General features: G+C 41.4%; 1 protein-coding gene across 1 annotated transcript in view; it reads right to left on the reverse strand.

The window, feature by feature from the left end:
• Positions 1-5,342: 5,342 nt before the first annotated feature.
• The window catches only part of cfap74 (cilia and flagella associated protein 74), an 89,107-nt gene continuing 68,073 nt past the window's right edge, over positions 5,343-26,376 (reverse strand). The window contains exons 31-38 of the mRNA XM_067412964.1: positions 24,476-24,595; positions 23,338-23,490; positions 15,789-15,900; positions 14,776-14,930; positions 12,086-12,215; positions 9,516-9,631; positions 9,272-9,406; positions 5,343-6,696 (exon numbers count right to left, since the gene is read on the reverse strand). Of these exons, the coding sequence (XP_067269065.1) occupies positions 6,589-6,696; positions 9,272-9,406; positions 9,516-9,631; positions 12,086-12,215; positions 14,776-14,930; positions 15,789-15,900; positions 23,338-23,490; positions 24,476-24,595 (1,029 nt within the window). The 3' untranslated portion in view covers positions 5,343-6,588. The remainder of the gene's footprint in view (positions 6,697-9,271; positions 9,407-9,515; positions 9,632-12,085; positions 12,216-14,775; positions 14,931-15,788; positions 15,901-23,337; positions 23,491-24,475; positions 24,596-26,376) is intronic.

Consider the following 26,376-nt stretch of genomic DNA (forward strand, 5'->3'; position numbering starts at 1 on the left):
GCACCATATCGAGACTGAGCCGGGCGTGGTAGTTCGCAGCCGGCCGTATCGATTGCCTGAACACAAGAAAAAGGTGGTTCAGGAAGAATTAGGGGCAATGCTCGACATGGGAGTAATAGAGGAGTTCAACAGTGACTGGGCGAGCCCGATAGTTTTGGTTCCTAAAACCGATGGCTCGGTCAGGTTCTGTGTGGACTATCGCAAGGTGAATGCAGTGTCGAAATTCGACGCTTATCCAATGCCGCGGGTTGACGAGTTGCTTGATCGGCTGGGCACGGCTCAATTTTATTCGACATTGGACTTAACAAAGGGCTATTGGCAGATCCCCTTGTCTCCATTGTCCAAAGAAAAGACAGCTTTCACCACGCCGTTTGGATTGCACCAATTTGTCACGCTTCCTTTCGGTTTGTTCGGGGTACCCGCTACCTTCCAGCGCCTCATGGACAGGATTTTGCGTCCCCATGCCGCATATGCTGCTGCCTACCTGGATGATATCGTGATTTACAGTCACAATTGGCAGCGGCATATGCAGCATGTCAGGGCGGTCTTGAGGTCGCTGAGAGGAGCGGGGCTCACGGCCAACCCGAAGAAGTGTGCAATTGGGCGGGTGGAAGTAAGGTATCTGGGCTTCCACTTGGGTCATGGACAGGTGCGTCCCCAAATTGACAAGACCGCCGTGATTGCTATCTGTCCGAGACCCAAGACCAAAAAGGAGGTAAGGCAGTTCTTGGGGCTGGCGGGATATTATAGACCGTTTATACCAAATTATTCGGACCTCACCAGCCCTTTGACTGACCTTACTAGAAATGGGCTACCAGATACGGTCCAGTGGACGGAGCCGTGCCAGCAGGCTTTTACCCGAGTAAAGGCTGCTCTATGTGGCGGGCCGCTTTTACACTCCCCTGACTTTTCTCTCCCTTTCTTGTTGCAGACTGACGCGTCGGACAGGGGGCTGGGCGCAGTCCTGGCCCAGGAGGTGGAGGGGGGAGAGCGGCCGGTGCTGTACATTAGCCGCAAGCTCTCAAAGAGAGAGGCTAAGTACAGCACCATCGAAAAGGAATGCCTTGCCATCAGGTGGGCCGTTCTCACCCTCCGCTACTACCTTCTGGGGCGGGAGTTCACCCTCTGTTCGAACCACGCTCCTCTCCAATGGCTCCACCGCATGAAGGATACCAACGCGCGGATCACCCGTTGGTATCTAGCTCTTCAGCCGTTTAAATTCAAGGTGGTCCACAGGCCGGGTGCTCAGATGGCTGTGGCCGACTTCCTCTCCAGAAATGGCTCCCCGGCCTGAGTCGGGCGGTGGGGGTATGTGGCAAGGGGGGCGTGGTTCAGCGAGGTCTGCAGCGGGAGAGAGAGCCGCGGGACGAGCGGTAAGTGAGTGGGTTGGACGCAGATTAATAACACCTGTCTCTTGTTCCAGTAATGAGCGCGGAGAGGGTATAAAACACCGGTGGACCCGGAGACCGAGGAGAGAGAGAGACGGACTGTTGACGGGCACCCACACGAGAGACTGAGTTGACCCGGAAGCCGGAAGTGCTGTTACCCGGAAGTGTTATTGTTTATGAGTTTGAGAAAATTCACACGCCTGAGTGTGCTGCTGTGCTCTGAGAAAGAAAATAAAGAAGCGTCAACAGTCCAGCCAACCCCCGTGTCCTCTTCCTTCCTCACAATACGAACTTTATTGCAGTACATTTAACAGTATTTTACAATAAAATTACATCACATGAAATGTACATTTATGTTTATTACGTTTTCACCATATCACTGTAAAATGAAATCTATGATTAATTAGTTATGACAACATGTCTTAACATTGCTTTAACTCATCAAAATAAGTTTTTATATTGTTTTATTTTTTAATGATGAATGATTTGAATTTTGTAAAACCTATAAAAAGTTGAAAACTGCTTAATTTATCATGAGTTAAAGCAATGTAAAACATATGCTGTCATAACTTATTGATCATACTTTTTTACAATGGTGAACAACTAAACTTACATTTCATGTGATGTCATTTTACAGTAAAATACTGTTAGATTCCCTGCTTTTAATTTGAATAATTATGTTTCTTCTTATTTATGTGTGTCCAGTTATGTACTTTAGGGTTTTGTTGCATCTTATGTTGTTAAATGACTGTTTGTTGCATTATTTTTTTGTCACAGATGTTGATGTTTATTTTTAATTTTTATTGTGTGTATGACAGTGAGTGCAAAAGTTACTGCCTTACATTTTTAAGTGCAATTAACCTGGTTTTTAAAGTCATTTCAACTTAAATGACATTAAACTGACTTTACTTTTTTTTTTTATTGAGTTGATTCTTGTATAACTGGTAAAAAAGTTGAAAACCTAACTTATGCTGATGAGTTAAAGCAATGTAAAACATGTTGTCATGACTTATTGATCATATAATTTTTTCTACGGTGATATATATTAGTATTTACCTCAGCTTGTGTTATTATGGAGATTCTTTTAAAGGTACACACATATTTTAGTAGAAGTGCAGCCTTCATTATTTAGCAGAAAAGAGCTGGATTTACCGTTTTTATTTGTGGTAAATTACTGTTTTCAATTGCAAAATGTACAAGTTGTTCTGTAAATATGTTTATGAATAGTGCATCTATTCATGTTCGGTCTATATCTTTGTAGATGAACCAACACAATGCTTTTTCTCTATAGATTGTAACAAGAAAAAGAGTGTAATGCATTTGACCCCATTGGCGGAGGGCTATGACAACTTTCTTCTGTTGTGTTTTGGGCTCAGGTGTGAAATTGCCCACGGTGGATGGCGATCCTTTGGAGAATCTGTTGTCTTGGATACGTTCTCTTCTGAATGTGTTGTGGAGCTACATAAAACATCCCGCGAGAGCTGTTGCACTGCATCACACAGGTGCAGCACTTTTACCAGCTATTACCATCTCACACACACACGTAGTGTTTTCCATGTTTTATGGGGACTCTCCATAGGCATAATGATTTTTATACTGTACAAACCGTATATTCTATCCCCTTACACTGCCCCTACCCCTAAACCTACCCATCACACACACACACGCACGCACGCACGCACACACACGCACACAGCTGATGAAGTTCTGCGTGGCCTACCACTTCTTGGCCTAGTTATCTCAAAGTTATTCGATCTTTTCCAACAATCCCACAGTTACTAATACACGATTTTTCATATGCATGACATTGAGTGGTAGTATCATTTGGCATTTAAGGGAAGAGATGAGATTATTGCTTTAACAGGAAGTGAAATACTGTAGAACTACAAATCTAACATACTGCATTTCATAAGAGAATGGCATTATATGCAGCTAAGCTTTTAATAACCTTGCTTTTTATAGCAGGGTTGGGATGCAGTAATCTGATTTGGAGTAATCTGCTCAAATCTGCCATAAATGCTGACCGTATGCCTCTGTCCAAATGGACCGCTCCCATTGGCTGAGCCGCATCATTACTCTTATGTACTGTGGAATTGGAACATGTCATACTGACATTCAGCTTTAGATCAGTCTCAGGGCGATATTCCAGCTATAGCTCCACCGTCTGATGCGCACAGGTTTAAGACCTATTCATAGGAACATAGACATATTTTACCCTAGACGTACAGTATGTCAGCCCTTCTTCAACTACTAATGTTACAAACTGTGACTCAGGAAAATGGATAGTTTTGTGAAGTACTCACTCTCACGTCACTCCAAACCCATAGGACTTACGTTCATTTCTGAACACAATTAAAAAATACCTTTAATATCACATTATTTTTGTCCATCCATTGAAAGTCCACGCAACCAAAATTTCCGTGCTTCAGAAAGTTGTATTCACGTATGATCACACTTTACTAACGGGTTTGACCTCCTTATGACCTTCTTCATAGATATAAACTCAACAAGGCGCTCGAAACTCCAGGTTTTGCTCCAGAGGCAAGGTAAGTTTATTTATAAAGCACATTTCATTCCCAATAACAATTCAAAGTGCTTTACATAGAAATGAATTAAAATAGTCATAACATATGCATAAGATATAAGAATACCATGTGTAAGAATAAAATAAAAACAAGGAAAATTAAAACAGCTGTAAAGAGATAACATGGTGGTAAATGGATCCCTATCTGCCTGATTCTAAATCTAAATCTGAGGTGGAGCAGGTGCACAATGTCTCCTGGATCTTACAAGTCGGTCCAAGACGGGCTCCAGCCTCCGGTTCCTCCATATTCTCATGATCGCATCACGCAGTTGCTGCAGAGTGTGTATTTAGGTATTATTAAAGACTATTATTTGTCAAAGTTTAGCATTTGTTTTGAAGTGCAATGATGCCAGAATTATGCTTACCGTAAAGTCTGACCATAGAGAAGACAGAGAATAAATCATTTAAAACCATGAGAACAAGGTTGAAACAGATTGAAACAGATTATAATCAAATTATTTGTGTTGTATATTTTTGTCCATGACAGGTGAAGTGAATAAAGTGATTATCTCTTCATCACGGCACCTGTTAGAGAACCAGCCACAGGGTCATGGGCGGCCAAGGCTCATTGATGCACGTGGGGAGCGAAGGCTGGCCCGTGGGGTCCGATCAAACAGACGAGCTACTGGAGCTCAAACTGCTCCAGAAGTTAATGCTGGTTCTGATAGAAAGCTGTCAGAATACACAGAGCAGCTCAGTTTGTTGCGTATGGGGCGGCATAGCCGCTGACCAGTCAGGGTTACCTCTGACCCCTGACCCCGCCGAAAGCACCAACAGTGGCACGTGAGCATCAGAACTGGACCCCGGAGCAATGGAAGAAGGTGGCCTGGTCTGAGGAATCACGTGTTCTTTTACATCACGTGGATGGCCGGGTGTGTGTGTGTGGCTTACCTGGGGAACACATGGCCCCAGGATGCACTATGGGAAGAAGGCGAGCCGGCGGAGGCAGTGTGATGCTTTGGCCAATGTTCTGCTGGGAAACCTTGGGTCCTCCATCCATGTGGATGTTACTTTGACACGCTCCACCTACCTAAGCATTGCTGAGACCATGTTCAGCCTTTCATGGAAACGGTATTCTGGTGGCTGTGGCTCTTCCAGCAGGATAATGCTCCTGACACAAAGCACAAATGCTTCAGGAATGGTTTGAGGAGCACAACAACCAGTTTGAGGCGTCGACTCGGCCTCCAGATTCCCCAGATCTCAATCCAATCGAGCATCTGTGGGATGTACTGAACAAACAAGTCTGATCCATGGAGGCCCCACCTTGCAACTTACAGGACTTAAAGGATCTGCTGCTAACATCTTGGTGCCAGATACCACAGCACACTTTCAGGGGTCTAGTGGAGTCCATGCCTCGACGGGTTAGGGGGACTAACACAATATTAACATGATGTTATGCCTGATCAGTGTATGTTGCCTTAGTGACTGATTACCCTCACCTGGTCCTAGTTAGCCTCTCAGTATCCTGTGTATTTATACCCCTGTGTTTCCCTGGTGCAGTTTCTAGTGTGTCCATTGTGGATGTATCATGTGCCATGTTGTCATGTCTGTTCTGTTTTTGTCTATGCATGCATTTACTCTTTTGTTTGTTTAAATAAATGTTTATGTTGCAACTGGATCTTACTCTATCATTACACTATCATATGTCAGAATATTGCAAAAACGGTGTATGCCTAATTAGTCTCCATCAAGAATCTGTGAGCATCAACACAACCTCGCACCTGCACTCCACATTTCACATGTTAAACAAACGTTCTAGCTTGTTTTCTCTCTTATTTTTACTGACAAAAACCATCAGCAAACATTGATTGATTTGTTCAAATTTCTTTCATATGGTGCTCCTCATTTTAAATATGGAAATGCATTTCATGTTGTACTAGTACAGTATAAATCTGATGAAAGCATTTTTTAAAATCTGAAGGCGTGACATCAGCAACAAACAATCAGCCAATCATGAAACATGGAGCCTCGGTTCGGTTTACTTCTCTTGAGTCAGTGTAATACCCTTCTCTTTGTTGCCGGAGGAGGACGGGGATTATAACTAAACATCTTATGGATATATTTTGGGCTTTCTGAAGACTTCTCTTGGCATTAGATCATCTGCTCATTGGCTGAATTTGCTGGGACGGTCAGTCCTGGACATATTCGTAGTCATTTGAACCCAGTTTCTCCATTCTGAATATTTAAACTGATGTGCCATGTTCAATTGTGAATGAGATTTGTGAAGATCTTCAGTGCATATTGAGGCTGTTACACATCATGTGTTAGAGTCGTACAGACCTCATTTAATCTGTGTTATTGGTGCCCTAATGATGATGGACAGTGATTTTTATAGGTTATATCTGTAAAGGGATAGGCCACATACAGTATGTTCCCTTGCTTTTTTGATTTAGAAGTGTCTCCTTTCCTCCTTTGACAGAAAAAGCATCCTTGTTGTACATGTTTTGTACATCATTATTTATTGTTGGACAGTGTATTGCAATTCATAAACCATATACACAGAGCATAAAAACAGCATATCAGATCAATAACGATGACTACAACTAGATTAAAATATCAGGGTTCAGTACAGTGAGTTATACAGTAATAATAATGGCACAGATTTTGAATGAATTTCTAAGTGTCTGTCTCTCTGGCTGTATGGGCCATCAGAGTGATGCGGTAAACGGCGGTCTCGTCTCCTCTGAGGGTCAGCAGAGCACACGCTTGAACCACTGCGTTCGGCTGGAAGACACAAACACACACTTCTGACTGATAACCCTTGGGTAAAACACACAAACTACACCAGTTACATTGTAAACTACAGTGCAATTCCAGTTCTTGACTTCCAGTTCCAAACACGTAGGTAACATTAAGGATATGTACAAACCCGATTCCCAAAAAGTTGGGACACAAATTATGAATAAAAAAGGAATACAATAATTTACAAATCTCATAAACTTATATTTTATTCACAATAGAATATAACATATCAAATGTTGAAAGTGAGACATTTTGAAATGTCATGCCAAATATTGGCTCATTTTGGATTTCATAAGAGCTACACATTCTAAAAAGTTGGGACAAGGAGCAATAAGAGGCCGGAAAAGTTAGATGTACATATAAGGAACAGCTGGAGGACCAATTTGCAACTTATTAGGTCAATTGGCAACATGATAGGGTATAAAAAGAGCCTCTCAGAGTGGCAGTGTCTCTCAGAAGTCAAGATGGGCAGAGGATCACCAATTCCCCCAATGCTGCGGCTTTCCAGGTGTGTAAGCTGCCCATGCCACACACACTCATGAACCCCATACCATCAGAGATGCAGCTTCTGAACTGAGCGCTGAGAACAACTTGGGTTGTCCTTGTCCTCTTTAGTCCGGATGACATGGCGTCCCAGTTTTCCCAAAAGATCTTCAGATTTTGATTCGTCTGACCACAGAACAGTTTTCCACTTTGCCACAGTCCATTTAAATGAGCCTTGGTCCAGAGGAAACGCCTGCGCTTCTGGATCATGTTTAGATAGGGCTTCTTTTTTGACCTATAGAGTTTTAGCCGGCGACGGCGAATGGCACGGTGGATTGTGTTCACCAATGTTTTCTGGAAGTATTCCTGAGCCCATGTTGTGATGTCCATTACAGTATCATTCCTGTATGTGATGCAGTGCCGTCTAAGGGCTGAAGATCACGGGCATCCAGTTTGGTTTTCCGGCCTTGACCCTTACGCACAGAGATTGTTCCAGAGTCTCTGAATCTTTGGATGATATTATGCTCTGTAGATGATGACGACTTCAAACTCTTTGCAGTTTTTCTCTGAGAAACTCCTTTCTGATATTGCTCCACTATTGACAATAGATTACGCACAATCTCTGTGCGTAAGGGTCAAGGGTCAAAACCAAACTGGATGCCCGTGATCTTCAGCCCTTAGACGGCACTGCATCACATACAGGAATGATACTGTAATGGAGATCACAACATGGGCTCAGGAATACTTCCAGAAAACATTGGAGAACACAATCCACCGTGCCTTTCGCCGTCGCCCGCTAAAACTCTACAGGTCAAAGAAGAAGCCATATCTAAACATGATCCAGAAGCGCAGGCGTTTTCTCTGGACCAAGGCTCATTTAAATGGACTGTGGCAAAGTGGAAAACTGTTCTGTGGTCAGACGAATCAAATTTGAAGATCTTTTTGGAAAACTGGGACGCCATGTCATCCGGACTAAAGAGGACAAGGACAACCCAAGTTGTTCTCAGCGCTCAGTTCAGAAGCTGCATCTCTGATGGTCTGGGGTTCATGAGTGTGTGTGGCATGGGCAGCTTACACACCTGGAAAGGCACCATCAATGCTGAAAGGTGTATCCAAGTTCTAGATCAACATATGCTCCATCCAGACATCGTCTCTTTCAGAGAAGACATTTTCCAACATGACAATGCCAGACCACATACTGCATCAATTACAACATCATGGCTGCGTAGAAGAAGGATCCGGCACTGAAATGGCCAGCCTGCAGTCCAGATCTTTCACCATTAGAAAACATTTGGAGCATCATAAAGAGGAAGATGCGATAAAGAAGACCTAAGGCAGTTGAGCAGCTAGAAGCCTGTGTTAGACAAGAATGGGACAACATTCCTATTCCTAAACTTGAGCAACTTATCTCCTCAGTCTCCAGACGTTTGCAGACTGATATAAAAAGAAGAGGGGATGACACACAGTGGGAAACATGGCCCAACTATTTTGAGATGTGTTGATGCCATGAAATTTAAAATAAACTTATTTTTCCCTTAAAATGATACGTTGTCTCAGTTTAAACATTTGATATGTCATCTATGCTGTGTTCTGAATAAAATATTTAAATTTGAAACTTCCGCATCATTGCATTAATTTTTTATTCACAATTTGTACAGTGTCCCAACTTTTTTGGAATCGAGTTTGTAATTAGCCATAGCAATTTATTCTCTGAATTATTCTTTGAAAAATTATTCATTTAGATGCATTTACATTTAAGCATTTGGCAGATGCTTTTATCCAAAGTGACTTAAATTGCACATACAGTATACAGTTCATGCATTCCCTGAGAATCAAACGCTTAACTTTGCTTTGTTACAGCAGGGCCACACTCTACGTTCCTAGGTGTCAAATCACCTTCAAATCAAATTGCAATTTGAAATCAAACCTTCAATTTACTGGTGTCAAATCAATGTTGTATGTCACTGAAGTATGGCACGATTAAAAGTGAGGGTTAGTGTTAGGTTATGCACTAAGAAAGTAAATCGGCATTTCACAAAAGAGAAATAAAAAGATTTCTGATTTGAAGACTCACAGCGAGACCACTAGATGGCATCCAGGTGATGGTGATGGGACGTCTGTGTCCTGCCTCCACACTTCCCTGCGTGGGGGTCACTCTGAAGCCCTGCTGCTCGACAGGAGTCAGATTCTCCCAGACATACTCGAGCGTCTGAGAGCAGAAGAGAAGGGTTTCTCAGCATGAACCATCTCAAACATGCCACTGACTGATCAGGATTAATTATGACTTCAGATGATACCGCGCTGAACTGTTCACTTACTTTTTTTGTGGCCGGTTTTGAGCCGATGACACATCCCACATGGAGTTTGCGTGTGGCTGCGATCGCTCTGCCCTCTTGATATTCACTCCTAAACGTCAGCAGCAAACTCTTGCTGTCTACATAATGTGTAGGTTTGTGAAACAATGACAAAGATATGAAAATTAGGGATAACTGCTTTCAGTGCATTCTACCAGTGCTAAGTCTGGGCAAGGATCACATGAATATCTAACCAATGAGAGAAGGGGAGAGTGTTTGAGAAACCTGAGACTTTTAATAATTGGTCTGACTACAGTCAGACTTATAAAATCCAAAAACCTGCCATACTGGCGAGCTGACTTGTTTTCCTGTTTCCTGCCATACTCGCCCACTGTAGCACATATTTTTGGGTTAATCTCCAAACCTGATACTGTTACATGATTGGCTGTTAGCGTGTCACTTCGTACGTTGCTAGGTTACCAGAGAGTGAGTGCCTTTGTTCATGCAACCAAACTTGCTTCACAACCTCTGGTTTCTTCTGACAAAGAAAAAAATTATTATCGAACACTTTATCGAACGCATTTTTTATTGATATCGTTTACGTGTCTATCATGATACATATCGTTATCGTTTTTATCGCCCAGCCCTAAGTCTGACTAAATAACACTACGCAGAAAGTACGCACATCACCTTTAGGCTTTACATAAGTTATACATACACTATATTGCTAAACGTTTTGGGACATCTGCCTTCACATGCACATGAATGTTAATGCCATCCCATTCTTAATCCGTAGGGTTTAATACGGAGTCGACCCGACAGCTTCAGCTCTTCTGGGAAGGCTTTCCACAAGGTTTAGGAGTGTGTTTATGGGGATTTTTGACCATTCTTCTGGACGAGAAGGCCTGGCTCTCAGTCTCCGCTCTAATTCATCCCAAAGCTGTTCTATCGGGTTGAGCTCAGGACTCTGTGCAGGCCAGTCAAGTTCCTCCACACCAAACTCCTCATCCATGTCTTTATGGACCGAAGCTTTGTGCACTGGAGCGCAGTCATGCTGGGACAGGAAGGGGCCGTCCCCAAACTGTTCCCACAAAGTTGGGAGCATGAAATTGTCCAAAATATATGGGTATGCTGAAGCATTCAGAGTTCCTTTTACTGGAACTAATGGGCCAAGCCCAACCCCTGAAAAACAACCCACACTATAACCCCCCTACACCAAACTTTACACTTGGCACAATGCAGTCAAGAAAGTCCCGTTCTGCTGACAACCGCCAGACCCAGACTCGTCCATGGGATTGTCAGCCTGAAGCGTGATTGGTCGCTCAGAGAACACGTCTCACTGCTCTAGAATCCAGTGGCGGCTGCTTTACTCCACTGCATCCCACGCTTTGCATTGCTCTTGGTGATGTAAGGCTTGGATGAGCTGCTCGGCCATGGAAACCCATTCCATGAAGCTCTCTCCGCTGTTCTTGAGCTCATCTGAAGGCCACAGAAGTCTGGAGGTCTGGAGCTGTTGACTCTGCAGAAAGTTGGTGACTTCTGCGCACTGTGACCCTCAGCATGCGCTGACCCCACTCTGTGATTTTACGTGGCCTAATGCTGCGTTCACAACGCACGCGAATGACGTGATTCGCAAGAGTGATTTACATGTTAAGTCAATGCAGAGACGCGAATAGGCATTCTGCGGCGCAAATAGCGCGAATCGCTCAAGTTGAAAAATCTGAACTTTGGCGGATAGTCGTGCTGCGTTAACCAATGAGGAGCCTGCTTACTGCTGTCATGTGGTGAAGTGACGGATGGGAAACCCATAGGGGAAACCCCGTGGCCAGAGTAATTTAACAATACTACTGTATCGTGTCACAAAATGTAGTTTTAATAGTTTTCAGGCGAGAATGTAGTTGTTTAAAGCTCAAATATGTGATTAATTTATTAAGAGAGCTCCTATTTGAAAATTTGATCTGGCGTTTTCGGAGGTGTGAGACCCAGGCGATCACCGGAGCTCAGCGCTCATCAACCCCGGTGAGAGCAGCCTTAAGTCGGCTAGTCCTTCTGCCGACTGCCGCTGTCTGGCAGAACCCCCTCCAATGACGCGAATTCGCGTCTGTTGTCTAGTGAATGTCACAAGCAAATGGATTCAAAATGTTCACGCGTCAAACTTCGAGGGAATAGCGCGATTTATTAGTGTCATTCGTGCGGTGTGAACGCAGCATAACACTTCGTGGCTGAGTTGCTGTTGTTCCCAATGGCTTCCTCTTTGTTATAATCCCACTAACAGTTGAGCGTGGAATATTTAGTAGTGAGGAAATGTCAGGAATGGACTTATTGCACAGGTGTCAGCCTATCACGGCCCCACGCTTGAGTTCACTGAGCTCCTGAGAGCGACCCATTCTTTCACTAATGTGTGTAGAAGCGTCTGCAGGCCTAGAGCTGGAGTTATACACCTGTGGCCATGAAATGATTGAACACCTGTAATCAACGGAGGGTTGTACCAATACTTTTGGCAATACAGTGTAATAAATATAGTTAGACGTGTTGCAGAAGGAAATACAGCCATAGAACGACTACATTAAAACAACAACAGAAGAAGAAAGTACCTTGATGTCCTGGTGTGTATATATGTGATGGGATGAGAGACTCAGAGTAGGCGTCGACTGGATCCCCACCACAGACAAACATATTGTGTTGACAGGAAGAGCCCCTGAGCTCCAGCACACACACCGTTTGCTATCATTCACAAACACACAATTATTTTAGTCAAAACCTCAGAACTGCTGTGTATGATGCACAGTACAGAACTATACAGGCTTTAACCCTCTGGTGTTGTTCATTTGGGAGTCACACTTGTGTTGATCGCAGACAAAAGTGACAAAATACCTGAAATGTAACATTTTATTTTTAGTAAAATCTATGTAATGTAATTTTTGTTCAATATAATCAGTATTTATTTGGCATTTTGAAAGAATTGTTTATGTATGTTACTAATGAATGTTTATGCAATAATTATACATTTTCCCATTGAAAATAATTTAAAACAATCTTTTATTAAAAACTCTTTTTAGGTTGGTCAAAAGGAGTCATGGGTGTGTTTTGGGCGTAACATGCAATAAACCAATCAGAGTCTCATCTCCCTTTCCCTTTAAAAGCCAGCTGTGCTCGCACCGGCGGATTCACTATCGACATGAGGAAAGACTGAACGCTTCTCCAGAGACGAATCCTTTTATTTTTCATATTTGGCGCGTGTGTGTGCTGCTGCGGGTTCCTGTGTGTGTAATAAGCAGTGTGTGTGTGTGTTGTGCTCCGCCTATAGGCTCATATTATTCACACACCCTTTAAATAACCCAGAAATACTGCACTATTGACTTTAGAGCAGGTCTGTGTTGGTCAATGGTCAGTGGTTTTCAGTTCCTCACAATAGCAACGCTCCAACAATGCTCCTGAACACACACACACACACACACACACACACACACACACACACACACACACACACACACACACACACACACACGCACACACACGCACGCACACACATGCACACACACGCACACGTACGCACACACACTCTGATGGGGGAGCAGATGCGCCAGTGCATTTGATATTTAAACACCGTGGAGCTGGACGTGAACATGAGGACTGCGTCGAGCAGAAACTAGCAGAACACATGTCTGGCGTCACATTGAGCGGAGTGTGTGATAGGGCCCTATACCTTTAAAATCCAGTTTCTGAAGGCAGATTAGTGTCGTCTGGTGAAAACATCTGTAATGCTGTGATGTAACCACTAGATTCCTGTATAGCTCTATTAAAACAGGCTTGTAAATTCTAGACATTACTTGTATTAGGTTGTGTATGTGGATATATTTAGACACTACTTTTTATCAAGTTTCTATATTTTGTAGAGAAAGACATTTTGTTACATACATCCAAATTCAATAAAAATGTAACAAATTGAAAAGGAGCTTAATCATTCTGGGTCTGATCTGATTTCATCCTCTTATTTGACTCTTTGTGTGGAGTGTGTCTATTTTAGACTGTTGCCCCTTCACTGCTGAGAGCCTTTTCTGCATCGTGGATGATTTGTAGATCGTACCTTCCCCAAAAATTGCTCTCTTTTTTCCTATTTCCTATAGTGGTCATTTCCGATGGCGAACAACACAAGTGTTTTGAATCAAGTCCCCATTTATTTTGTGTGTGTGGTCACATAGCCACAAAAGTCGCACAGTTTCAAACCATTCTGATGAAGTATCGATTTCTTTTTGGCCAAAAATGTCCAAACAACACCAGTGTGTTAAGAATCATATTCCTTAATTATATTGTTAACAGGGAAGGAAATGAACACTAGCCAAATGAGCATATTTGGCAACACTTAATAATAAAGTTTAATTTATTAAAATGAGCATGTACTAAGAATGGACAGTACTTCTACAGCATCAGCATCTTGGTCAGGTCATTTCAACATTTACTAATGCATTAACAATTGCTAATGCACTGTGAACTAACATGAACAAAACGAACAATGTTAACAAAGATAAATAAATGCTGTAAGAATAGTTGTTAGTTCATGCTAGCTAATGCACTAATGTTGAAGAATGAGACCGGATTGTAAAGTGTTTTTTTGCAGTGGGTAATTTTGCCTTATCTATCCGCCAATGACTTTTCTCAGATCGGCCCTTGACTAAACATGCTATATAATAACACCGATAGAAACATTTCCTGCATCGATCTAATAAAATGTAAAGTTTTATTAAAAATGCCAACTAAATAAATTAGTGCCAAATTTATCATGTTTTATGCATGTGTTGTTTTCCACACTGCAAAAAATGCTTTTCTTACTCAGTATTTTTGTCTCGTTTCTAGTCCAAACATCTAAAAATTCTTAAAACAAGTAATTTTACTAGACAAGCAAACGTAATTGTCTTGTTTTGGGAAAAAATAACTCAAAATGAAGAGAGTTTTTGCTTAAAATAAGATAAATAATCTGCCAATGGGGTGAGAAAAATAATCTTAATTCAAACAGAAAACAAGATAATTTTTCTCACCCCATTGGCAGATTATTTATCTTATTTTAAGCAAAAACTCTCTTCATTTTGAGTTATTTTTTCCCACAAAGAGACAACAATTTTTACTTGTCCAGTAAATTTTTCTTAATGTAAGAAAGATATTTTGACTAGAAACAAGACAAAAATACTAAATAAGAAAAGCACTTTTTGCAGTGCAACTTTTAGCATTTTTGCCCAAAGCGAATGTCCCATCCTGACTGTAGTTTGTAAGTCTGTAGTTTTCTAACTCTGTTGATGAGCTGCACTGTGAGCAGGTCCCTGTAATGGAGACTCTGGTGATCGGGCTGGAAGGTGACAGTGATGTCAGCAGCGGCGGCCGCAGGAACAGCGCCTCCTGATGGACACACGCGGAACACACTCAGCCCGCTGTGGTTCTGAGCACCTGAGAGGACAGACACACGAGGATAATACAGATCATTTCACACACACAGGCAGAACTGTCATCTACACACTGCAAAAAAATGCTTTTCTTACTTATTTTTGTCTTATTTTCGGTCCAAAAATCAAAAAATTCTTAAAACAAGAAACGTTAAGTAATTATTGCCTTGCTTTGGAAACAAAAAAACTCAAAATTAAGAAAATTAAAATAAGATAAATAATCTGCCAATGGGGTGAGAAAAATAATCTTAATTAAAACAGAAAACAAGATTATTTTTCTCACCCCATTGGCAGATTATTTATCTTATTTTAAGCAAACACTCTCTTCATTTTGAGTTATTTTCTCACAAAACAAGAAAATAATTTTACTGGTCTAGTAAATGTTTCTTAATTTAAGAATTTTTAGATATTTTGACTAGAAACAAGACAAAAATACTAAGTAAGAAAAGCATTTTTTGCAGTGTCAAGGGTCGTGGGTCACAAGGGTCGTGGGTCAAGTGGACAAAAGTGGCCTGCGACCCTCATGTTTTTCCAAATGCGTAATGTCAAGGACAGTTTTAAAAATGTTAAGGGACCGTTCCACTTTATAATTTTGCAAACATGATGTTATTGAAATCATTAAGCAAGACCAGATCATTCTGAATGAACGTCCTATTGAATGTTACTAGAAGAACGTTTGCTCATAACTTTGAGAGAATGTTCCCTGTTAGCTGGGATGACACTTTTACTTTTTGTGTGGCTTTTTGAGAGCTTGGCAGCCCTTTTTGTGTTGCACAGAAGAAAGAAAGATGAATGGGTGAACCTTTCTCTAAAAAGACGAGTTATATGGGCAGAATCTTATAATCCACAGGAAATAACTCACCCACGTGTGCTGAGGAGTCCATGCCAGGCCAAATCCGCTCGCTCGGCTCCGGGAGACGCTGGCTCTCTAACAGCACACTGAACCGCACATCCAGTGAAGAGGCGTTCTGCAGCTAAACACACCATCGTCAGCTCATTAACAGACACACACACACACACACACACACACACACACACACACACACACACACACTCACACTCACACTCACACACACACACACACACACACACACACACACACACACACACACACACACACACACACACACACACACACACACACACACACACACACACAAAGACTGGAGTGATGATGCTTTGAACTCACTCCATTTCTTTCATTTTTTGACTAGCGTTTGAACAGTAGTGTAAAGAAAAGGTTCTATCGGTGCTACACCTTAAAAAATGATTTAGAAAAAAAGTTACCTGGTTGCCTTAAAATTTTGAGTTTATTGAAATTAAAACTTTGAGGTAATACAATGACATTTTTTTGAGTGTCTTTTAACTTTTATTAAATTATTATTAAAATGTGAAACATGCCACATAGTGCTATTTTCATGATTTATCACATATTTTATGTGGTTCAGATACAATAATATTTTGAGTTTCTATTTATTAAACAAATTTCCTTCATTGTATCAACTCAAATTTTTTATGTCAATAAACTCAACATTTTAAGGCAACCAGGTTACTTACTTTTTTAAGTTAAACCAACCTTTTTTTACAGTGTGCGTATTTGGAACCCCCAAAAAGTTTGATATATAACCCTTTTTAAGGACCAAAAGGGTTCGTTCTTATCATTATTGAACTTTTTTAGCATAAAAGATTATATCCAAAGAACCACAAAAAAAAAAAACAGGTCTCCAATTGAAAATGTTCTAGTGACTGGTCACATCTGATTTTTTTAGTTTAGTCAGTGAATAAAATTGTATCAAATCACAGAAATTTAATTTGGCCAACTGAATTTTTTTAGATGTGACCAGTCACTAGAAAATGTTCATGTCAATGGCCATTTTTTTACAGTGTAGGGGTTCCAAATACATAGCGCCGAGAGAACCTTTCCTTCTAAGAGTGAACAGCAATAAGACCAAGAACAGAAGCAGTAAAGACATGAGGCTTTGGTTACGCGCTCATTGATTTACCAGAGGATTGTGTGACTTATACAGTCCTAGGGTTTGCTCGAGGTCACAGTGGTGACTGGAGGTTTTACACGCCTAATCTCTCAATCACTACACAACCAGTAATATATACTCCAGAGGGAATACAACCAGGAACCCATTACAATAAAGAAGAAACGGCGTGTGAAACCGCACAGACACACAGTCATCAGAACTGAAGCTAAAGTGACAGTGACCTCTAGTGTTTAACTGCAGCATGACGTGACACTGTTCATCCCATACAGGAAGAAAAAAAATATGGAGAGTAGCTTCAGGGCCACATAAAGGACCACATTTTGAATTGATCTACCCCAAAAAGGTGCATATTAGTACCTTTGTTTAGTTATATATCCCCTTGTCTGCAGTCTGGAGTGAAGAGATGGGGGACTTCTATGATATTAGACTGCCTAACATATACTAGCCTATAAAAAGATAATGAATTTCAAACCTGAATCAAACATAGTTTTATTAAAAGATCAACAGTCTGTTAGTCTTTAGTCTGCCACAAAAAAACACTACATTAAAATCATGAACTCAAATGTTATTGTGAAAAGAAAAAAACACACAATGACTGTTGTAAGTAACAGTGTGTGAATCAGACCAGCCTAACGATAATGAGCTTAAACGAATATAAAGAAATAATTGTGTAGTGAAGTATTTTTTTGTTTTTTTTACACAGTGCTGCGAGCAGTCAATAACTCCTTTAACGTAGCCTACGCGTGCATGTCCTCCTCGCGGCTGCAGCAACTTGTGCTCTCTTCATCAAGGATAAAAAAAAATGGGGACAAAAAGGTTGTATTGTCTTTGTTTGTGCATATAGATTAATAAGATTCATGTATAGAAACAATAAAATTTAAATTCACACAGCTATAGCCTACCTAGGCTGTGGAGGCCCGAGTCAACACATTCCGTCTTTTTTTTTAAAACTTAGAAAAAGCTGCTGCAGCCAATGAGCAGCCGGCGGGGGGTGGATGCAGGACGCCTCAACCTCCGCAGACAGTTTTTAATGTTTATCAGTCAACTATTTTGCTTTAGTATAATTTAAACTATCTTAGTTTTAATTTTCGGGACAATTAGGGCCAGATTCGGGACAACAGTGTAGATTTCGGGACTGTCCCGAATTTTTTGGGACGTCTGGTCATCCTACTGCTGTCTCTTTAAGACAAAATGCACAATACTGACAAGAATCCGATTTCATTTTGTCAACTGCTTACACTCGGTTAAGACCAAGCCTGCAGTTTCTTCTCTGAGTGAAGTTGTCACTGAGGCACTAATGGACTTTTTTCGGGATTTTAGGGAGCAGATTGGAGCTTTAGCTTTAATTTCTACATTTCCATTACTGTTTATTTCACACCAACATAATTAATTGTTCTGTAATCTATGAGAGTGTGGGCGGGCTTTTGATATACTTCCTGCTCTACTTCCTGTTCTCTACTGCGCAGACTCAGTCCCAAGATGTCAGCGCCGTGCAGGCAAGCGGAAATGGATGATGCCGAGTCGTCCATATTTTTTTACGGTCTATGGTTAAGACGTGTCAACTATACCCGCTATTTTTAGCATACCTTTATGCGTAGGCCTATTTGTCCGATTAAGCTGCTCTCTACGGATGAAGAGCCATATGCCGCACACCAGACGCATCGCGTTCTCATGTTCAAGCCGGCAATCAAAACTGAATCTAATCACCATACAGCCAGAGCTGGACAGTATCTAAGCTCATTTACTTGAGTACTGTACTTCAGTTCACTTTTTAAGTATCTGTACTTTACTTAAGTATAATTTGTTTCGTGAAACTTTAACTTCACTACAGTTGAAAGACAAATATCGTACTTTTTACTCCACTACATTTCTATCAAGGTCCTTGAAGTCGAAAGTCATTTCTGTCGCAGCTTTGAAAGTCAGTGGATGATTTTTTTCCTCTTTAAAAGGTTTTTTGATGTTTTAGTTTCAGACAGTCTATCGGTAATCTCTCTTATAGGGTCATGTATAGTTTCCCAATTTTTTTGAACACTTCAAAGCACAATGTGTGCACCTATAGCCATACTTAGAAAGTATATTTCAGTTTTTAAAAAATTCAAGATTAGTTAAGTTGGCATACACTTGATGCATGTCTTATAAAAAATGTAAACGTCTGGGAGAAAGAGAAGAGTAAAGTTGGGAGAATATCAGATGTGTATCAGTGTATTGGATCCGTGCATTCGGCCTTAAAGTGACAGCAGCTTTATAAAGAGCTTTGTAACTTTTATACAAGTATTGAAATGAGTTTAAGGTGGTCATACGCTAGCATGTCTGATGAAGCATCACTAACTGGCTTAAAGCATGATGGCATAATGTGCATTTAAACAACAATGCAACAATAATTAAACAATGCGTTGACATAAAAAAGGAAATTTACTTTTGATACTTAAGTACTTTTACAAACAAATACTTCTGTACTTCTGTACTCAAGTAAAAATCAGTTTTTAGAACTAATATTTGACCAGCAGTACTCTTTTCCTGAAGCAGTACTGAAGTAATAGAGTTGCGTACTTTGTCCACCTCTGATTAAAGGCGAAAAAAGTTCACTTCAAGAATGAAAAAAGTGGCATCGATGTGTTTTGGTGTAAGAACTGCACAAACGGAAACAGAAAGGGCAATCTATATTAGCTCTATCTTTCCATAAGCACAGACTTTACAGAGTCAGAAAAATACTGAAAAATGCCAATACAAACTTTTTATATATTGACAACATTTTGAGACAAATTGTGTCATCTAATGGAAACCAATGTGAATGGTGCGGCAGGATTTTGAACAACTCTGCGCGTATGCCCAACCCCCTTCATTCTTAAAGGGTTAGTTCAGCCAAAACTGAAATGTCTGTCATTAACTCCTCTCCCTAATGTTGTTCCACACCCGTAAGACCTCCGTTCATCTTCACACACAGTTTAAGATATTTTATATTAAGTCAGAGAGCGTATGCAAGTGTATGCACACTATACTGTCCATGTCCAGAAAGGGAATAAAAACATCATCACAGTAGTCCATATGAGATATCAGTGGGTTAATTAGAGTTGAATTAATTAGAATTGAATCTTTATTTGAGGATTGAACACAAACGTGGAAGAGAAGCCAATGCTGAATAAAGTCGTAGTTTTTGTTATTTTTGGACCCAAATGTATTTTGGATGCTTCAAGAGACTCTAATTAACCCACTGATGTCTCATATGGACTACTGTGATGATGTTTTTATTCCCTTTCTGGACATGGACAGTATAGTGTGCATACACTTGCATACGCTCTCGGACTAAATATAAAATATCTTAAACTGTGTGTGAAGATGAACGGAGGTCTTACGGGTGTGGAACGACATTAGGGAGAGGAGTTAATGACAGACATTTCATTTTTGGGTGAACTAACCCTTTAATCGTCTGTTTGGCAACTAACGTTAATATTCTCTTAATATTCATGATACATGAACAATGTGCTGCACCGTCGCACGTCAGAATAAAAACTTCTTTCAATAGGAGGTAAAATAGAAGTATTGATCTAAATTTTGGGGTGGCCAGTCGGATAACCGTCGACACTCTTCTGGCTCCGCCACTGAATACAGAAGACGGTCCGCTGGAAGCTAGATATTTTACTTTATGACATGTTAAATATGGATATATTTTCTTACACAAACCCATCGATTAGCTTCAGAAGGCATTTATTAACCCCCGGAGCCGTGTGGAGGACTTTTACAATGGATGGATGCACTTTTTGGGCTTCAAATTTCAGTGGGGTGTCATTCACTGCCATTATAAAGCTGGGAAGAGCCAGGACATTTTGTTTATATTACTCTGTTTGTGTTCGTCTGAAAGAAGACGTTATCGTTTTCCCTTTGAATTAAGTTTATTTTTCCCACTTCATTGGCAGATATTTTTTCTTGTTTGAAGCATAAACTCATTAAATTGATCATTCTTTCAGAAAACAACACTTTGGGCCAAATTTACTAAACAGGGCATATTAGTGTGAGAGCACAATCCCATAAAAGCACAGATGCGATGGAAAAGTTCTGCTTGTGATCTACTGACGACACACACATTAATGAACACAGACGCAGCCGGATCATTTCCATAATGACAAACACAATTTACCCGTTAGCGTCTGACTTAAGACGTGCTTTTGTGGGGGTACATAATGGCACAAACACCAGTAAACTGACTAGAGCAATCCTTAGTAAATCATAATTTAAATACTCTCCTCCCATAAATACTGCGTCTGAAAGGGAAACTCCTACAAATACAGATGCAATAAGATCAGCCGCAGAAATAACCAGAGGCAGACAGTAGTGGAGTATTTTCACTTTCCAAGTCATTTTATTTTTCAAGTATATGTACTTTATCGGTGTTCTTCTTTGAAAAAATATTTACTTCACAAGATTCCAAAACATAATATTGTACTTTTTACTGCACAGCGTTTCATATTGAATATCATTTAATACTTATAACAAAAATTGTGCTGTATATTTTTACTCAGGGCCAGCGCTAGCCATTTGGGTGCCCTAAGCACTAATGCCCTAAGCAGGATGACGCGCGAGCATCATCCCGCTGTCTCTTCTTTTTTTCTTTTTTCCGCCCCCAACTCTTGGTGCCTTTTCAAGGCCATGTCTGAGGTCGGTGTCTGCCAAATTTGACATTGATTGAGGCATAATCGAACAGATCACTGGGAGGTGGGGAAGGGGGGGCACCAGAGGGAGACTGGCACAGAGAATCACCTTTTTCTCGATTAATTTGGTCTAGGCCTATATTACTTTTGTATTGCTTTTGTATATTAACATGCTTTTAGAAATATTGTATTTGTTATTTATACCATAGACAGTAAAAGAAATGGACCGAGCGTTCCCATTGACGTCTACGGCGAAAGAATGAAGTCAACCTAGGGGCACTCACTTCCTGATGGCTGAGCGAACTGCGCAGGCTCAGACTGAGCTGGACGACGTAGATGTGACGTGAGCCTCCTGTCTGACAGCTGTGAGTCTTCTAGTAGATGTGGAAAGCGAAAGCTGAATCACGTTGTTTAAATATTTTCTCCCGTTGCTTTTGGCTCACTATGGGCTTCTCCCCATTCTTCCCCCTTGACTTTATCAGACTTTATGTCTCCACGTCCCCCCGATTGTCTCATAGACAGTAAAAGATTGCCTGCGAGCGTCTCTTCAGGTCTATACGGTAATTTCTCAACTGTGCGACAGAGTCGCGTTGGTTATGACGCAATCGTTAGCCTATTTTTACAAAAACAGCTGCTGCGGGGCGATAGTGTAAGATACAAGGTAATGGAGCCTTTTATACATTGTTGTGTTTCTTTAGAAATAAACAATGGACAAATGGAGTCTTTAAACGTCTCAGATGTAAAGTTATTCACTGTCAAAGTGACTCAAAAATGAATGGGAGTCAATGGGATGCTAACAGCAGGTGATGGCTTGGTTAGCAATGGCAGCCCCTACGGGTGGAACGCTTTCCGAGCGCTAGATTACCCCCTTGATTTATACTAGTAGCCTATTGTGATGATTTTTTCACGACCCAGATTTTTTGGTGCCCCCCCAAGCACTTGGTGCCCTACGCGCAGTGCGTGATGTGCGTGTGCGGAGCGCCGGCCCTGTTTTTACTCCAGTAAAAGTAATGAAAATTTTACTTGAGTACAAGTAAGAAAGTGCTATATGCTTAAAGGGGTGGCTGCATGCGATTTGACAAGAAACGTGGCGTTTCCATGACAACCTGTGCTTGGCACTTCAGCCAATAAAAATACAGGAAACTACATTTGGCCATCTGACCAATCTAAGACCATTGCGTTTTTCAGAGGGATGGGCTTCCGAGAAGCAGGAAGCAGACGAGCCGTTCAAAGGACAGTGGAGACAGCGGTGTGGAATAAAGGGAGAATAGAAGAAAATACGGCGTTTAAAAAAAAGAAAGTATTAAGACATGGTATACTTTGCCCCATAAATACAACCAAACCTAGAAAAAAAACACGAAACCACCCCTTTAATGTGATTAAGACTTAAAGGTAAAAAAACCCAACAACTTTTATTTATGAAATGTAGTGCAGTGAAAAGTATGATATTATATATTATGCTTTGGAATGTAGTGAAGTAAAATTTTTCCAAAGAAAAACATTGATAAAGTATATACTTGAAAAATGTACTTGAGTAAAAAGTAAAAATACTCCACTACTGTCCGCCTCTGGAAATAACCCTGATCACGCCTCTTCAGTGCTAACGTTTCACTGCGTCTTTAGTACAAAGAGAGTTTGCACTTGATTTAAGAATGTTTAGATAATTTCACTGGAAAACAGGACAAACACTGGACATCATTTTTTGCAGTCAAAAGGGAAGGCATCTGTTAATGTTATGAATGCGACATCAAGAGCAAAGTAGAGTTGATACCCTGAACACTTGCGAGGCGCTCTCGTTTTCAGGAACGCAGTCAAAGTTAATGTGTCCTTCGTGTGAGCAGGTGATGATGGGATTGACAGCTTCAGCACACAGAGCGATCTCCAGAGACATCTGACTGCAGCGCACCGCCAGAGTTTCATAATACTGACAAAACAAAACATATTTCACATTATGAACACCAGCATGGGCTCTCAATGGCAGTTCTGGGTGTGAAGTTTAAGAGAGAAGCCTGTGGAGAAAATGCCTGGGTCACAGACAGTACGTGGTCCAGTAATGACAGATGCTTTCGCATTACCATGATAATGATGAGCTTCAAAAATGAGGAGACTAAATTAGGAGCCTTTAAAGGGTTAGCTCACCCAAAAATGAAAATTCTGTCAATAATTACTTACCCTCATGTGGTTGGACACCCGTCAGACCTCCGCTCATCTTCACACACAGATGAAGATATTAGTGTTGAAATCCGATGGCTCAGAAAGGCCTTCATTGACACCAATGGCGATACCGTATATAACGAACCGTTATGAATCAGTGAATCGATTCATGATTCAGATCGGCAGAGTCACGTGATTTCAGCAGTTTGACACGCGATCCGAATCATGAATCGATTCACTGATTCATAACGGTTCGAAGCTTTGTTTTGAAATCGGCCCATCACTATATAAGTCGTTATTTAGTTTTTTTGCACACAAAAACTATTCTCATCTCTTCATAAATGATTGTAGAGCCGCTGTAGTGAGATGGGCTTTGTAACGACGTCTTTAGTGCCTTTATGGGTCTTGAGAGAGGAAATGACATTGGTGTCAATGAAGGCCTTTCTGAGCCATCGGATTTCAACACTAATATCTTCATCTGTGTGTGAAGATGAACGGAGGTCTGACGGCTGGCCAACCACAGGAGGAATTAATCACAATTTTGATTTTTGGTCGAACTAACCCTTTAAATTAGCATAACAGGTAATCGAATCACTATTCAAATCAATGTCTCTGTAGCTATCAATACACTGTTTAATATTAAAGCATTTAGATTGAATTATCTCTATACATTCAGCTGGTGTCGTGCAGCCCCAACACTGAGAACATGAAACACGTTTTGCTATGATTTGTGTATGGGCACAGCTGGCGCTCACCTTCTTGGCCACAGAGGGTGTAAATGCGATCAGGAGTATGTGTGTGTGTTCAGGACCGATGGACCGCATGGCGTTCAGCACAGAAAACGGCCCGCTCACATCCAGCAGGGATGAGGTGAGCTGAAAGGCAGGTTAACACTGATATCAAGCTCAATACAGAACGGCAGCATTTCTCCAGCAGAACCTCATGATCCCTGCCCTTCACAACACTGAAGAAACGCTTCAGCTTCAGAACCCTTCTGCTGGAGATTCATGGGTCTGGAGATTAAAAACGCTTCAGCTCCAGAACCCTTCAGCTGGAGATTCATGGGTCTGGAGATCAGAAACGCTTCGGCTTCAGAACCCTTCTGCTGGAGATTCATGGGTCTGGAGATTAAAAACGCTTCAGCTCCAGAACCCTTCTGCTGGAGATTCATGGGTCTGGAGATTAAAAACGCTTCGGCTTCAGAACCCTTCTGCTGGAGATTCATGGGTCTGGAGATTAAAAACGCTTCGGCTTCAGAACCCTTCTGCTGGAGATTCATGGGTCTGGAGATTAGAAACGCTTCAGCTCCAGAACCCTTCTGCTGGAGATTCATGGGTCTGGAGATTAAAAACGCTTCGGCTCCAGAACCCTTCTGCTGGAGATTCATGGGTCTGGAGATTAAAAACGCTTCGGCTTCAGAACCCTTCTGCTGGAGATTCATGGGTCTGGAGATTAGAAACGCTTCAGCTCCAGAACCCTTCTGCTGGAGATTCATGGGTTTGGAGATTAAAAACGCTTCGGCTTCAGAACCCTTCAGCTGGAGATTCATGGGTCTGGAGATTAAAAACGCTTCAGCTTTAGAACCCTTCTGCTGGAGATTCATGGGTCTGGAGATTAAAAACGCTTCAGCTCCAGAACCCTTCTGCTGGAGATTCATGGGTCTGGAGATTAAAAACGCTTCGGCTTCAGAACCCTTCTGCTGGAGATTCATGGGTCTGGAGATTAAAAACGCTTCAGCTCCAGAACCCTTCTGCTGGAGATTCATGGGTTTGGAGATTAAAAACGCTTCAGCTCCAGAACCCTTCTGCTGGAGATTCATGGGTTTGGAGATTAAAAACGCTTCAGCTTCAGAACCCTTCTGCTGGAGATTCATGGGTCTGGAAATTAAAAACGCTTCAGCTCCAGAACCCTTCAGCTGGAGATTCATGGGTCTGGAGATTAAAAACGCTTCAGCTCCAGAACCCTTCTGCTGGAGATTCATGGGTCTGGAGATTAAAAACGCTTCAGCTCCAGAACCCTTCTGCTGGAGATTCATGGGTCTGGAGATTAAAAACGCTTCGGCTTCAGAACCCTTCTGCTGGAGATTCATGGGTCTGGAGATTAAAAACGCTTCAGCTTCAGAACCCTTCTGCTGGAGATTCATGGGTCTGGAGATTAAAAACGCTTCGGCTTCAGAACCCTTCTGCTGGAGATTCATGGGTCTGGAGATTAAAAACGCTTCAGCTTCAGAACCCTTCTGCTGGAGATTCATGGGTCTGGAGATTAAAAACGCTTCGGCTTCAGAACCCTTCTGCTGGAGATTCATGGGTCTGGAGATTAAAAACGCTTCAGCTCCAGCTTTAGTTTTTTAATAATTTTTTTCAGTTGAGCTCTGTTGATATTTTACAACTAATGTTATGCGTCGCTCTGCTGCTCTGATTGGTTGTAGGTCTGTCCAATTGATGTCTTTCCTGGTTCGGTTGAAACACCCCATAATGACAGCCCAATGAGCATCAGACTCATATTCTGACTAGAGTTGAGTATGAACACGTCAGACAAAAATAAATCACACTTTACCATATATTCACACAGAGAACAGCTGATTTACACTAGAATAATATTTCACATTTGTACTGTATTTTTGTTCAAATAAATGCGGCCTTGTTGTGCAGAAGAG

This window comes from Pseudorasbora parva, chromosome 13 (genome assembly GCF_024679245.1).
Source record: "Pseudorasbora parva isolate DD20220531a chromosome 13, ASM2467924v1, whole genome shotgun sequence".
In the NCBI taxonomy this organism is placed as follows: domain Eukaryota; kingdom Metazoa; phylum Chordata; class Actinopteri; order Cypriniformes; family Gobionidae; genus Pseudorasbora; species Pseudorasbora parva.